Source organism: Peromyscus californicus, unplaced genomic scaffold (assembly GCF_007827085.1).
Source record: "Peromyscus californicus insignis strain IS unplaced genomic scaffold, ASM782708v3 Scaffold_7__1_contigs__length_154581171, whole genome shotgun sequence".
NCBI classification, from domain to species: Eukaryota; Metazoa; Chordata; class Mammalia; order Rodentia; family Cricetidae; genus Peromyscus; species Peromyscus californicus.
In genome coordinates this window covers 68,253,378-68,266,676 of record NW_026294595.1, presented here as the reverse complement: position 1 = coordinate 68,266,676, position 13,299 = coordinate 68,253,378, and the positions used below count along the sequence as shown (strand labels likewise).

Here is a 13,299-nt window from a genome sequence, read left to right as displayed (position 1 = left end):
AGACTAACAAGCATCTGTTTCATCCGGGCTTGTGGAATGAACGTAACTGGGATGAGATGAGAATAGAAAATAGGACAGTTTGTGTAAGGCCAATCACCGCTCAGCTTGGCATGTGAACAGTACAATGAACCGCAAGTACGGGTCTGGTGACAGGTCTATCAGCTCCCAGCGGGAGTCACCGCAGCCCCTGTCCTTCCCAGAAGCAGGCGGGGAACGCGAAACGCATAGGAGATCCGGGGTCCCTCCAGACTCAGCCCACGCGGGGCGGGCGGCAGCGCCATCCTGCGTCACTGGCGAGTGGCTACCGGGCGGGGACCACACATGGTGGGAACGTGAGGGGGCGGGGCCTGCGCCGGCGCTGCCGGCCAATAGAGCGGAGGGGGTGTCCCGTCCAATCACAGAGGCGCGCCCGGCCTCAGGGGGCGGGGCCATGTCGGGGATCCGCGGTGTCATAGGCCGCTGGGCGGGCGCCGAGCAGGACCTGCAGTGTGGTCAGGGGCGGAGCCGCCGCCGGAGGCCCAGTCGGGGCGGCGATGGCGGCGGCAGCTGTGGTGGCGGCGACGGTCCCCGCGACGGCGATGGGCGCTGACGGCGCGTCCTCGGTGCACTGGTTCCGCAAAGGGCTGCGGCTCCACGACAACCCCGCGCTGCTGGCGGCCGTGCGCGGAGCGCGCTGTGTGCGCTGCGTCTACATCCTGGACCCGTGGTTCGCGGCCTCCTCGTCTGTGGGCATCAACCGATGGAGGTGAGGAGACCCTGCACTGCGGGGTGGGAACACCGAGCGGACTCCGGCCTGCGGCCACCGCTGACAGAGCGGTCTCGCCCCTCTGAAGGCCACGACAGTCGGGCGGGGGCGGGGTGGGGGGGGGGAGACGGAGGTCATGACTCCTCCGTGCTGACGAAACTCTCGTCAGAAACGCGAAGACCTGCAGCCTGTTCCTGACAGAATGGGGACTTTCTGGTCTTGGGCTTTTAGAGATGTGCCATGGGGTGGCGTGGAGGGGTGAGGAAACGCATTCTTCAAGGGAAGAAGCCCCTCTCTGACCAAGCCCCCTCAGGCTTCCCTAAGCCTCGGATTTGTTTGACTATCTCCCACCCCGTTTTCCCATCCTGGCTAACATCCTTACACAATCACCCTGGTGGTGATTGGGGACCCTAGCTTAGCCTTAGCCAGCATTAAAAAGACCCTAAGGGCGTCTTCGGGCAGTGCCACTTTGTGTCTTGACCTCCAGAGTAGTTCTTAACCCTTCAAATTACTGTTACATGTACTTTTTAAGTTTATTGGGAAAGGACGTGCCATGGAGGTATATAGAGTTAAGAGGACAACTTGCGAGTTCTCATTGACCATGCGGCTCCAGGGACCAAACTCAGGTTGTCAGGCCAGGAGGCAGGTGCCATTATCCGCTGAGCTATCTCCCAGGTAGCCCCCTTAACTGATCTGAGGGGACCCCTTCTGCAGTTATAACTTTGCTAAAAAAAATATTCAAAGAGGATGGCATTGCCTACCAGCCCTTCCTCCCATTGTCATGATACGATTTTTAGAGGACAGTGGGACCATTACAGATGAGACTTTTAGGAGCTGATATAAGGGTAAGGAACCACAAAACCACAATGTCAAGAGCCCCTGATAACTCCCAGGAGGATGAGTCCTTCCCCACATTGTGTGACCCAATTAATAAATAGGCAGCTAATGTATTTTCTCTGTAGCCAGTATTCAGAAACAGGTTTGGATACATCATGTACCCATCACTCTTTGAATGCTTCCTAGCAGTGGCTTGGGTTGTTTGCATTGTTATGAGCGATGTTTGCTTATGGCCTTGCTGCACAGAGGAGCAAGGTAATTCCCAGGAGACAGTGGCTCTCAGCACCCCATTCTTTTCCTCTCCAAGAGGGGTTTGCAAGTGCTCCTGGTAGCTTGTCTATTAAATGCCCCTTCCTGTCCCATTTACGCAGAGGGAACAACTAAAGATAGGCCTGTGGAGGGCCAGCCCACACTGTTTTCAGGCTGCGCTATTACTCTGTCTTGCTCCAGTTTCCATAGATAGAAGGTTGAATTTGACAAACACTGGCAAATGACCATCTCTACTGTGGACATTAAACCAAGCCTTAGACTTTGCCCTCGCCTTCTTTTTGGCAGTGTGCCAATCTAGACAGAGTCAATAGAATCTGACTGTTTGTTATGTTGTCATGAAGGTTTTGTTTTGTTTTTTTTTTTTCTTTTACTGAGATTGTGGGGAGCATTGCCTGTGGCTGCTTCTTCCTTTGTGGTAGTGGAGATAAAGGAACCACAAAGTTGGTTGAACTCCAGTATACTAGGAACTTGGTTTTATGGGTTTTTGTGGGTCACCCTTTTGTAGTTGCACTTTCAAGAGAATGAAGCAGGAAAGGAACAAGGCAGCTCAGATGCCTGAGTGAAATCTCAAATCGTGTGGGAATGCAGATGTTAATTGAGAGTTATTTTGTGAGTTGTAGCTGGTGGGCTGCTGCTAAGTATGGCAGTGAGCTCAGGTGTGCTCCCACAGCTTCCAGAACCTACGTTTGAGTAGAGAAAGGCAAGTAAACAACCACAGTGGAGGAGGCCTAAATGCCATGAACCAAATTAAATGAGGGACAAACTACAGATGTGTTTTTAATATTTGGAATCTCTTAAGGATCTTTGAAAGCTTCCTGGGCTCCCCTCCCTGATTTATGATTCAGTTGTCCTGGCCTGGGTTGGTTGTTTTTTGTTTTGTTTTGTTTTTGTTTTTAAGCCATTGCAGCCAAGTGTCAGAAGTGCTGCACTAAAGAACCACAGAGAGCCAGGCAACCTGGGGAGTGTGTTGCTTCAATGCATTGACCAGAAGTCTAATTAGCTTTGGCATTTAGGAGAATGAGGTGAAATAACACCAAACAGATCGAATATGGTAACTGCTCCTGAACCTGGCAGCAGGCACACACACTCCAGCAGCCCCATCATCGCCCTTGCTCCTGATGACTGGAGAGCAGGCCTGGAGGCTGTTTGGTGCACAGGGTTGGAGGCAAGGAGTTGCCCCCTCCCACTCCAGCTGCACCTCTGCATAACTACAGCATGTGTAATCTTCCAGCGCTGCTTCTGGAACTTGGGAGTAGACTAAGAGAATGGGGCCACAGCATAACGGCCCTGCCCCCTACTGCTTCAGAACCCGGCTCTGGCTCTGAAAAGTCTCTCTGGAAGGGTGGGGTCCATCTGGCAGAAGCGGGAGATCAGAGTCTGTCATCTCTGTTACACTGGTTCCCTCCTGCAGATGGAATCAGATTAAAATAGCTACAGTGTCAGCTAAAGAGAAAGGCAACCAGAATATACATGGATGTATGTGCTTTCTCTGTGCCAACAGCACCAGTGTTTGTATATTCTGCTGGCATGGAAGACTGTCCTGTTGCTTGCCTTGGTGATGGTAGGAAGCCTATGGGTCAGTTCTAGCTCTGTGACTCCCAGGAATGTTTTTCTTGCTCTGGTGCCATTTTCCTCTGTCCGCCCTTCCCCAGCTTTGCTGCATCTAGAAAGGAGGTGTTACAGGCAAGACCCCAAACAAAAGGAGGTGTTACAGGCAAGACCCCAAACAAAAGGCAGCTATGAGTGGCTTCTAGATTTTAAAATGGGTCAGACTTGATCCATTTTTACTTCCCTCCTCTCCCTGTCACAGCTTAGATGCTGCCCAGGGTTCTCCTCCTACTCCGTTGAAATCGTTTTGGCTCTGCTGGCTCTGTGCTGCATCTCTTTCAGGAGCTTCCAGAACAGAGGGAGTTACAGAAATATGTTCTCTCTTAGCCATTTCTCTCAGTAGCCAGTGATACCATCTGGGAACTCTTGTTATCTGGTGAGAAAGAGCTTGCCTCATCCCAAGTGCTTGGAGCTGAATGCAGCTGGACATCTGGACTGTTGAAATGGGTGGCCTAGGAACTTGGTCAGCAAGGAGATGGGATCTGTAGTTGCTGGGAGAGCAATTTGTGTTCCTTGAGCTGTTCACACTGCAATTCTAGCAAGGGGCTTCACTGTTCTGTAAGCCAAGGGCACGTTCCGTTTGCCCAAGAGGGGTGAAAACTTCAATCAAGCTCTTTAAAATTAAGCACTTCCAAAAGAAAAAAAAAAAGAAAAGCCTATATTTCTATATGAATGAGACTTAGGAAGCAGTCTCTGCTACAGACTGTGGGGTTAAATTATCCTTTTTGTGGGGTTTTAAACTCTCTTAATTTCTTAGAAGTGAATTTTTATCTATTAATATCCTATTACCTGTCCGCCAGCCCATAATATCATTGTTATGGTGAGATAAGCTTGCTTGAAGCAGAGGAATTTGGTCAAGGACCATCTGTATCCAAGAGAACTATCACCCCTCTCCTCTGTGTTAACAGAAAACTGTTTCTCAACACAGCCAATGCCATCCCTAGAGAAGTTCTCCCTGAGTACAATGTGTATATAACTAGCCTGTTCTGAAGGGGTAGCCTCCTGGAGTTCTTGAATGACAGTTGTCTCTGTAATTTTTGGAAATCCCAGTTTGGTTTTCTCCAGTTCTGTCTGCCCTGACTCCATGGGACTTAGGTAATTCTGGTGCACATCTTTTGAAAATGGTGAGCTGTGTGCTCTGCCACGTGATCGCCACTTGGAGCAAGGGGGAGGGTCAGCCCCCACTACCACCCCTTCCAGTGCCCACTCAAGCTGTTTTCCTTTGGAGTCCCCCTCCTGAAGTAAGGAGAAGTGGGCAGGTGCAGAGGAGGGTTCGAAGGGAGCAGCGAGGGAAGGCCCAGGTTCTCCCTGGTTAAGAAAGCCTAGGCCTGCCCGGTGCTCTCCAGGAGCAGCTTGCTCCAGTTCCTTTGTGCTCTGCAGAGCTGTCACCAGGCAGATCCAAAAGGTGATGCCATAGAACTGGCTTCCCTGTCCGTGGCTGCCTGGAGGCTAGACACTATACAGAGACCTCCCTGTGTCTTCTTCCTATTGCCTTCTGGGATGCTGTTCTAAGTTCATCCTGGGGAGGAGGGATGGTGGATACAATTAAGTATTTCTTAAGGGCCAAAAAGTCTGAAACAAAAATGTGATGTGGTGGGGGTGGGGGCTCAGTAGGAACAAATTTGAAACAAAAATGCACTTTGTACATCAAGGTCAAAGTGAAGAGCATTCCACGGTGGAACTTCTTCAGTTTTCATGGACAAGTGCATTCCCAGACAATCATATGGAAGGGCAAATTCAGTTCATGGCGGTCTAGGATGGAGCCCAGGAGTGTGTCTGTTCTAGCAAGTTCCTGGTCATGCACAGATCTGCAGAAAAGGTGTTAGTGTGAATTGAGCTCTGATGCTCCCTAAGGGCTGAGCCCTAGGCAATACCATCCACCTCAGTGTGCATTGCTCAGAGCCGTGGGTGTGCTCACTGCTGAGGCTTAGGAGCCTGGTAGCTGAGAACAAACCCTGAGCTGTAGGGTCCCCAGGCCACCAGTTCTGGCCAGTTACCAAGTATATTGTGTCGGGGGAAGTTACTTTGTCTTTGAATGTCAGTTTCCTCAGCTGTAAAATAGGCATGGTAATAGCGCCCACCTCGTGGGGTTGTCTGAGAGTTAATGTATATAAAGTAAGTAAGATAGAGCTTTGCTCCGGAAGTACTTGGTAAATATAGCCGTTGCCATTGGAAATTGCACCATTGTTTAGCTGCAGGCTTTGCCTTCTGCCGTCTGTCAGAGAAGACAAGGGTACTCATCTGTGCTGCAGAGATGCTGCAGGAAGCTCTTTAGATAATGAGTCCTAAAAATAAAGCTGTGTAGAAAGCAGGTTGCAACGTACTCCAGAACCTATATTTCCTGTGCATTGCAGCCTTAATAGCTGCAGATGGATGTTCTCTGCAGCGTGGTGAGCTGTGAAGATAGAGACCCTAAAGTGTATGGCTGGGACATCTTGGGGCTTCGGATGGAAGAACCTCCATCTTCCTGAGATGTTGTGGAATTGTGCCCTGCACTGTGCCTCACAAAGCCTCCTGTTTCAGGTGGCTAAGGCTCTCTGCTCCCTTGAGCCTTCCTTATTTTTATTTTTATTCTGTATGTGTGCTGGTGGGGAGCAGCAAGGCCCAAGGGAGACCAATTCGAGCAGGTTTGTGGATCACTTACTATTTAAAGGGTGCCAGGTTTTTAAGTCAGAATTTCACAGCAGGGGAGCTTGAGGAGTGGTCATAACAGCCTCTGCTTTCAGTCTCCAGTCTCAACCCTTGATTGAGCCTATGTGCTCTTTAGCTAAGGTGATGCTGTGGGCTAGGCTCCTGCTGGAATGTGGGCCTGCAGCATTGGCCATGGAATTGTGACATTTTGTGTACGTCAGAGGCAGGCGGGGTCTAGTTCTGATTGGCACCCTCCTGGCTTCTGTAAGCCTCCAGTAGTCAGGGAATGTAGCTGGGGATCTACAGCATGTTTTGCAGGGACCGTGATGTAGAAGCTGGCCTGTTGAGGCTCGGGTCCTGAGGAGGACGATAGGCATGTGAATGGACCACCTAGATGAGGCTTGTGTCTGTCAGAGAGAGGAATTCCAGGCTCAGGAGACTCTCAGCCCTGGAGCAGAGAGCCTACTTGACTGAAGTGATTAGAAATGGGCCACTGAGAAGAAAATACGGCTTTCAGAGTCTGATTAGCCTGGGCCTCTATGCCAGCTCAGTCACTTAATAGCTCTCAGTTTTGGTAAAACTGAGAGGTTAGTTTCCCTAACCTCTCTTGTCTGTTTCTTTGTCTGCAAAATAGGAATAGTTCAATTTCCTTCAAAATGTGTTGAGGGGTCAAATTAGGAAAATACAAAGCATAATAAATTCATGATCAAACTGATAGTCTTGGTTGCTTTGGGAAGGCAAGAAAGAACATTTCACTCTGTACCCATTTATCACTGGGGTTTTGAACCACATCAATAGTTACCTGGTTAAATGTTAATTTAATTTAAAATAACACACTGACAGACTCAGCAAAGGTTCATTTCCTTTCCCTGTTGCCTGGTGACCCAGTTCTCTTACACAGGCTCATGAGTATTTGTGTCCTTATCATATACCCAAGCATGCCACAATATCTGTCCAGAACACCTTTAAGCCCCTGCCTCTCTTGGTGAGAACCCAGGAGCCAGAGGAATGGAGAGGCCAGAAGAATAAGCAGTCAGACAAACAAAGCTCATGTGCGAGGGCTGAAGTGTCAGAAATGCCTGCAGCTCAAGCCATGCATGGTGTCTCATGCCTGTAATCCCAACACTTGAGAGACCAAGGCAGGAGGATGACAAATTCAAGACCAGCCTAGCTACATAGACAAAACAAGTACACCATGCTTGAGGCTCAAGGGACTGTGGGACACAGAGAGGCCTGGAAAGTGAGCCACCTCCCAAACTGAGCCTCAGAGACAGCCCAGCTTGTGGGTGTGGCTTTAGTATTTAACAGACACACAGAAACATAGTAATAAGAGCTGCTCACACTGATCACATGGACTCTATGTCCAGCTCTGTGCCTGAGGTTTTCCTTGCATTTGATTGGATTTTCTTAGTGATTCCATGAGTACTAGCAAGTCTACAGGCTCTACTGTTAATTCCAAGCCATGGATGAGAAAACAAATAAAAAGGTTAAATCTCTGCCTCATATCACACAGCTATCTAGTAAGCTGGAAGTTAACCCCATCACTCCTGGACTGAGCTCAGGCCAGGCCCCCAGCCCTACATGTATCATACCAACTTTTTGACATAAGCGGTGGCTGGGTTCTTAGGAAGGAAAGAGAGAGTATGTGTGTGTGTGTTGTGTCCTGTCATCCACCACCTCCACTCCCCACCCCACCCCACCCCACCCCATGTTACTAATGAGGCCTTTGTGGATTCTGCAGGTTCCTATTGCAATCTCTGGAAGATCTGGACACAAGCTTAAGAAAGCTCAACTCCCGTCTGTTTGTAGTCCGGGGACAGCCAGCTGATGTGTTTCCAAGGCTCTTCAAGGTGAGTGTGGAGGACTGAGAGGGAGATTCTGCTGCCTGGCATTTCCCCACAGAGTGAAATGCTATTCTGGCCGGCAGAATGGAAATACTGGTGCCTGTCTGGCCACTAAAATGGCTGCTAGGGAGGTTGGACGCAGAGACAGCTGGTCAGTTTGCCAGCAGGGTGGAAACTGGCAAACTGGGAAAAACTGGAGTTTTTTTTTTAAGGGAAAAAAACTCGGTAAAACCAGCATTGTGTTGGAAAGATCCCAGCTCAGCCCAGACATGCAGTGTGCTAAGTCCTTCCACCCCACTGCCTCTGGCTTTCCTTATGTTTCCTTGGCTCAAGCTAGTACATTTTACTAGGGTTCGTTCCTGCCAAGACTTTAAGGGTGGGGTTTCCTGTCTAACAAGGGGTGCTGCCCACCTCAACTTGCTCTGCTTATTAGGGAAAAAGTCAGTCAGGCATTTGAGGGAGCGTCCCTGTTTCTCTGTGGTAAGCAATTAGTAAAAGCTTCATTTGGGGGCCATATTGGAGGCAAGCCCATTTATTTCCTCTTAGCCCCTTTAAAATGCATGTTTTAGGGCCCAAGCAGAGGCAAAAGTTCTCACAGATAGAGCATTCTAGAGCTTTCTCCTTCATCCTCAGTAGCACTCCAAACTCTGTGCCAGGAGGGAAAATCTGATGTCAAAGCAAATAGCTTCATAGTGTGTCTCCCCCCATCCCATAATTTTGTACATATCTATGAGTCACCGGACACTACACTAACATTCTCTGAGGGCTGACTGTGAGTCCTGTTCCAACTGTAACACACGCTAAACGCCCCCCCCCCCCTGTAGCAGCCCCTGGGGCTAGGTTCTGCTGCCCCAGGTTTACAGGTGAGGAAAGAGCGTGTGCTCCCTGGCCAGGAAGTGGTCTCAGGCTCTCTGATACAGAGCTGTGTGTTTACCTACGTACCATATACATGCATTTGTTAGGCTGTGGCACTGGCCTACTGTGTATGAGGCCCTGGGTTCCATCCCAAGCACCACAGCAAAACCAAGACAACAGTAACAGGAAGCATTGTGTCTTTCTTATCCCTCCCTCCACATTGCCCCTCCCTCTCCCAGCAGCTCGGAGGCCTGACAGGCTGTTGCTCCAAAGTATAGATGACACTGAGTCACTGCCTATGTGTTTACTGAGCTGCTGCTGGCTATCAGGCCCCATGCTGGCTGACGAGACCTAGAGATGGGTGTACAGCATACATGATTTCTGTTGAGTTCACACGACGATGGGCAGAACAGGCAGGTCATGGGCAGCTTCATCGCCTGGGACAAACGCTGTTTAGACACAGGAGAATTCCCCGAAGGATGGGCCATCGTTTAGTGAGACGCTCCTGAGTCACGGGGTTTTGTGACTACGTAATGATGCCGTCTATGCAAACCACTTATCAGAAGAAGGGCTGAGGAAACATTCAGTGCGTTTGTGCTTTGACAGCTGGAGACCCACCCTGCGAAGAACTCACTCCCCGGGCAGGATTGAACTAGGCTTTCTGCCAGTGGTTCAGAGCTTTAAAGGTCTGTGACCACAGACTGGTTAGATTGTTTGCTTCTTGCTAGTTACATGCTGTAGGGCTTTCTGTGACTTGTCTGGATAGCTTTCACTGGGGCAGCTTTCTCCTGGCGTTGCTAGGAGACCAGGCTATTCCTACCAAAAGTGACTGAAGGCTCAGAAAAGAATTCCCCTCTTCACAACCTGCAGCCCTCCAGTTTGTTTTCCCCAACCTCTGGACTGAGGGTTGCTCCTCTTTCTCCAACTCTGAGAGCCATTAGCTCTGTTTGCTTCTGGCCTTGGGAGTGTTGCTGTGGAAACCGTTAAGACACTTTACATAGCACAAGTCTGCCAAGAAAACTAGGCCACAAGTTAGACTCTGAGGAGGCCTGGGAAAGACTGCAGAGCAGGCCGGAGCTAGTGATCCGGTGTGTGTCTCCCCCACCCATTTCCACTGTGAGTCAGTGCCTCTCTGTGGGCCAGGGGCTCCCCTGGGAACATAGTATTTATAGCTTCATTGTCCCACCTTAAGGCCACAGTGAATGCGCGGAGCCTTCCCACGGACTCCACCACGGCAGTGCTATTGGCCTGACTCTCCTGACTGCCTATTTCACACTTTCTGAGCCTCGGGTTCTTTGCTTTCCAATTGAACGATTGTCTGGTGCCCTTTGTTTGTAACATAGCCAGGATCGGCCCTGTTCACCACCTGAGAAGAAGTGAGTGTCCCGGTCCCACTTCTCAAACAGTCCTGAGCATAACAAATTATCTCCCCACAGGAATGGGGGGTGACCCGCTTGACCTTTGAATATGACTCTGAACCCTTTGGGAAAGAACGGGATGCGGCCATTATGAAGATGGCCAAAGAGGCTGGTGTCGAGGTGGTGACTGAGAACTCTCACACCCTCTATGACCTGGACAGGTAAGACATGGGGGCTCTTGGTAAGGTTGCCTGTGGTGAGGCGTGGTGATTTGCCCCCCCCCCCCCAGTGGAATTTGGACCAGTTCAGCAAGAGGGCCACCTGGCTGATGAGGTATGGTACTTTCTATAAACTGGACAAGAATGGGCCAGAATTGGGGCTAAAGAAGTCACCAAGAGGTTACCCAGTTTGGATAACAAAGGCTTGGTTAAGCTAAGCCAAGCTGTGGAAGCAGGGAGGATCCGTCTCCACACAGGGTCTTCATAAATCTGCTGTTAGCTCTTTGTGCTTCATGCTCCCCTCTTTGCTGAGCTCCCAAACTCCATCTTCTGACCTTGACAGACCCCACCTGTCACTCTTCCCAGCAGGTCTCTGTTCCCACAGACCTAGTTTCCAGCCCTCGGCTGAGTCCCCGTCTGCCCTGCCTCTCTGGGTTTCCAGGCCATGCATTTTGATGCTGTTTGAGGGCTCTAGAGACCCCTGCAGGGTGCTGGTAACCACAGCAGAGTCTCCTTCCCCAGTGGCCGGCCTCTGTGCATCTGTCCCCCATTCCCTACTGGAGATGTCACCCTTCTGTTGCCCTGCTGCTTGCTCCCTGCCCTCCTCCTGCAATCAAAGGCTGGCTGCCAGAAGGCTGGGTCACACAGCTGTGCACGTGAGCCAAGCCCTCAGGAGGAGCGGCTTGGAGTGGAGCCCTTCCCCTGCCACGTGCCAGAGGAGGGGCGGGACTGCAGAGGCAGCAGCCAGCTTCTATCTGGGCTAATGGGGGCAGGGCAGGGAGAGCAAATAGGGAAGTGAACTCACCCAGACAGGCAGGCCTTGCATAAGCTTCTTCTCAGCCAGCAGCAGCCCAGGAATCTGGCTGCAAACCGTCCAAGTTTATGCTTATGGAAGCAGTGGCATTCTCTTCTTCAGCCCTCATGCCTGTTCTTCTGTGTGTGAAAAATACTTGGCATACTTCACACCTCTTGATGTTGTTGCTGTTTACCACAGCCTCTGATTTAGGGAGCCTTAACTGACCTCTACATCTCTGCTCTAGTAAACAGGGCTGATCCTCCAAGCAAGGAGCATGTCACAGCCTTCACCGTACATGCTCGAAGTTGGGTAGAGAGAGCCTTGGTGTGGTCACATACATGCCCAGAAGGCCCATGGGGGATTTTCTGTCTGATTAGAGAGATATGGTCAGTCTCTGTCTCTAGGCTGCTCCACGTGGATACCAGGGAACCTGGAATTGAGTCCCAGCTTTGGCCCTGCCTTGCTCCATTACCTGAGGCACCTGTTCCAGCTCTCTGGGCTTCATTTTCCCTCTCGGTAAAATGGAGATACAGCCTCCCCTGCCCCCCGTTTCTACTCAGGGGTGGGACCGTAAGCTGATGAGGAGAGTGACCCTCAGAGCTTCTGAGTCTGTGCTCTATTTTGGGTGGTCAGGGACCCCAAAATAAAGGGCCTCAGGAGTGACTTTAGATGTACTTTGGGCTCCCCAGAATCATCGAACTGAATGGGCAGAAACCACCCCTTACCTACAAGCGCTTTCAGGCCATCATCAGCCGCATGGAGCTGCCCAAGAAGCCAGTGGGCGCTGTGACCAGCCAGCAGATGGAGAACTGCAGGGCTGAGATCCAGGAGAACCATGATGACACCTATGGCGTGCCTTCCCTAGAGGAGCTGGGTGCGTACATTCTGCACCACATCACACAGGCTCCTGCTCCCTGTGTGGGTTATGGCTTTCTGTTTCTTTGTCAAAGTTAAAAAATATTGGCCTAGTGGCACATGCCTATAATCTCAGAACCTGGAAGACAGAGGCAGGAGAAACAGGCCAGCCTGGGCTACATGAGACCTTGCCTTAAAAAAACAAAAAACAAAACCAGAAAAAGTTGCTATTACCCCCACCCCTACCCCCATGACCAGTGAATTTCTGCCTGTGCCCTCCCAGGCTGCTGTTTCTGGTGGGAGCCTCTTTGTGTAGTTTCTTCTCTCCAATAGTAGAGGCACTGTCTGGCTCTGGCCTGTCATTGGGCTTTTCTCCACAAGGATAACTAATAAGTCCACCTTCCTTCTTCTGTCCCCATGCCGCCCTTCTTCTCATCGGAATAAAGCTAGCCTTCTTCACTTGAAGGGTTTTCTCATCCCAGTAGCCCCAAGTCCAAGGTCTGTGGTTTCATCCAAAGAGCAGATGAGCAGTAGAATCACCGTTTGTATAACTGTTAATCGGGTGACCTGACCTGCAGTGCTCTCTCTCTCGCCCGCTGCTCCTTTGTAGGGTTCCCCACGGAGGGACTTGGCCCAGCCGTCTGGCAAGGAGGAGAGACAGAAGCTCTGGCCCGCCTGGATAAGCACTTGGAACGGAAGGTATGGCCCTGTTTCTGAACCCCAGAACTGCAGGCACACAGCAGGGGTATGGATCAGATTCATGTCCCTGGAGCCTCTTTTCTCCAAGTGGTTGAACACTGAAAACTTTCTGGTGGCAGAATTAACAGCAGCTCCTGGTTAGAGTCCGTCCCTGTGCTGGCCACTGGCTGAAGTGCCTGGTTGTATTGTCTCCCTTCATCTGTCCAGCAGTTCCACAGGCATCTGATAGATCACAGAGCTAGGCTTAGAGAGGTTGAGTAACCTGCCTGAGGTCACACCATTGGTAAGTAGCATAGGGAGGCATAGTTTCATATGCGCACACCGTTTGCACCAGATTAACTTTCTTCTGTGGACAGGTTCCGCTTGCTGAAAGGGCATCTAACCAGGCTCGGTGAATGCCAGCAATCCCAGCATTGAAGAAGGCTGAGGCAGAAGGATTGCTTTAGGTTCTAGGCCAGACTGGGCTACAGAGTGTCCCAAAAAAACCAAATCATAGAAATATTCAGTTGGTAAAGTCCATAAGGTCAATCATTTGGTGTCAGATGGCCCTCCCCATCTTTGTTTGTTTCCTCCACAGCTTTAC

The 13,299-nt window shown here is 50.6% G+C and overlaps 1 protein-coding gene across 1 annotated transcript in view; it reads left to right on the top strand.

Annotated features, from left to right (window-relative positions):
* Window positions 1–465: 465 nt before the first annotated feature.
* The window catches only part of Cry2 (cryptochrome circadian regulator 2), a 31,528-nt gene continuing 18,694 nt past the window's right edge, over window positions 466–13,299 (top strand). Inside the window, exons 1-5 of the mRNA XM_052726580.1 lie at window positions 466–745; window positions 7,833–7,941; window positions 10,227–10,369; window positions 11,852–12,036; window positions 12,628–12,716. Of these exons, the coding sequence (XP_052582540.1) occupies window positions 534–745; window positions 7,833–7,941; window positions 10,227–10,369; window positions 11,852–12,036; window positions 12,628–12,716 (738 nt within the window). The 5' untranslated portion in view covers window positions 466–533. The remainder of the gene's footprint in view (window positions 746–7,832; window positions 7,942–10,226; window positions 10,370–11,851; window positions 12,037–12,627; window positions 12,717–13,299) is intronic.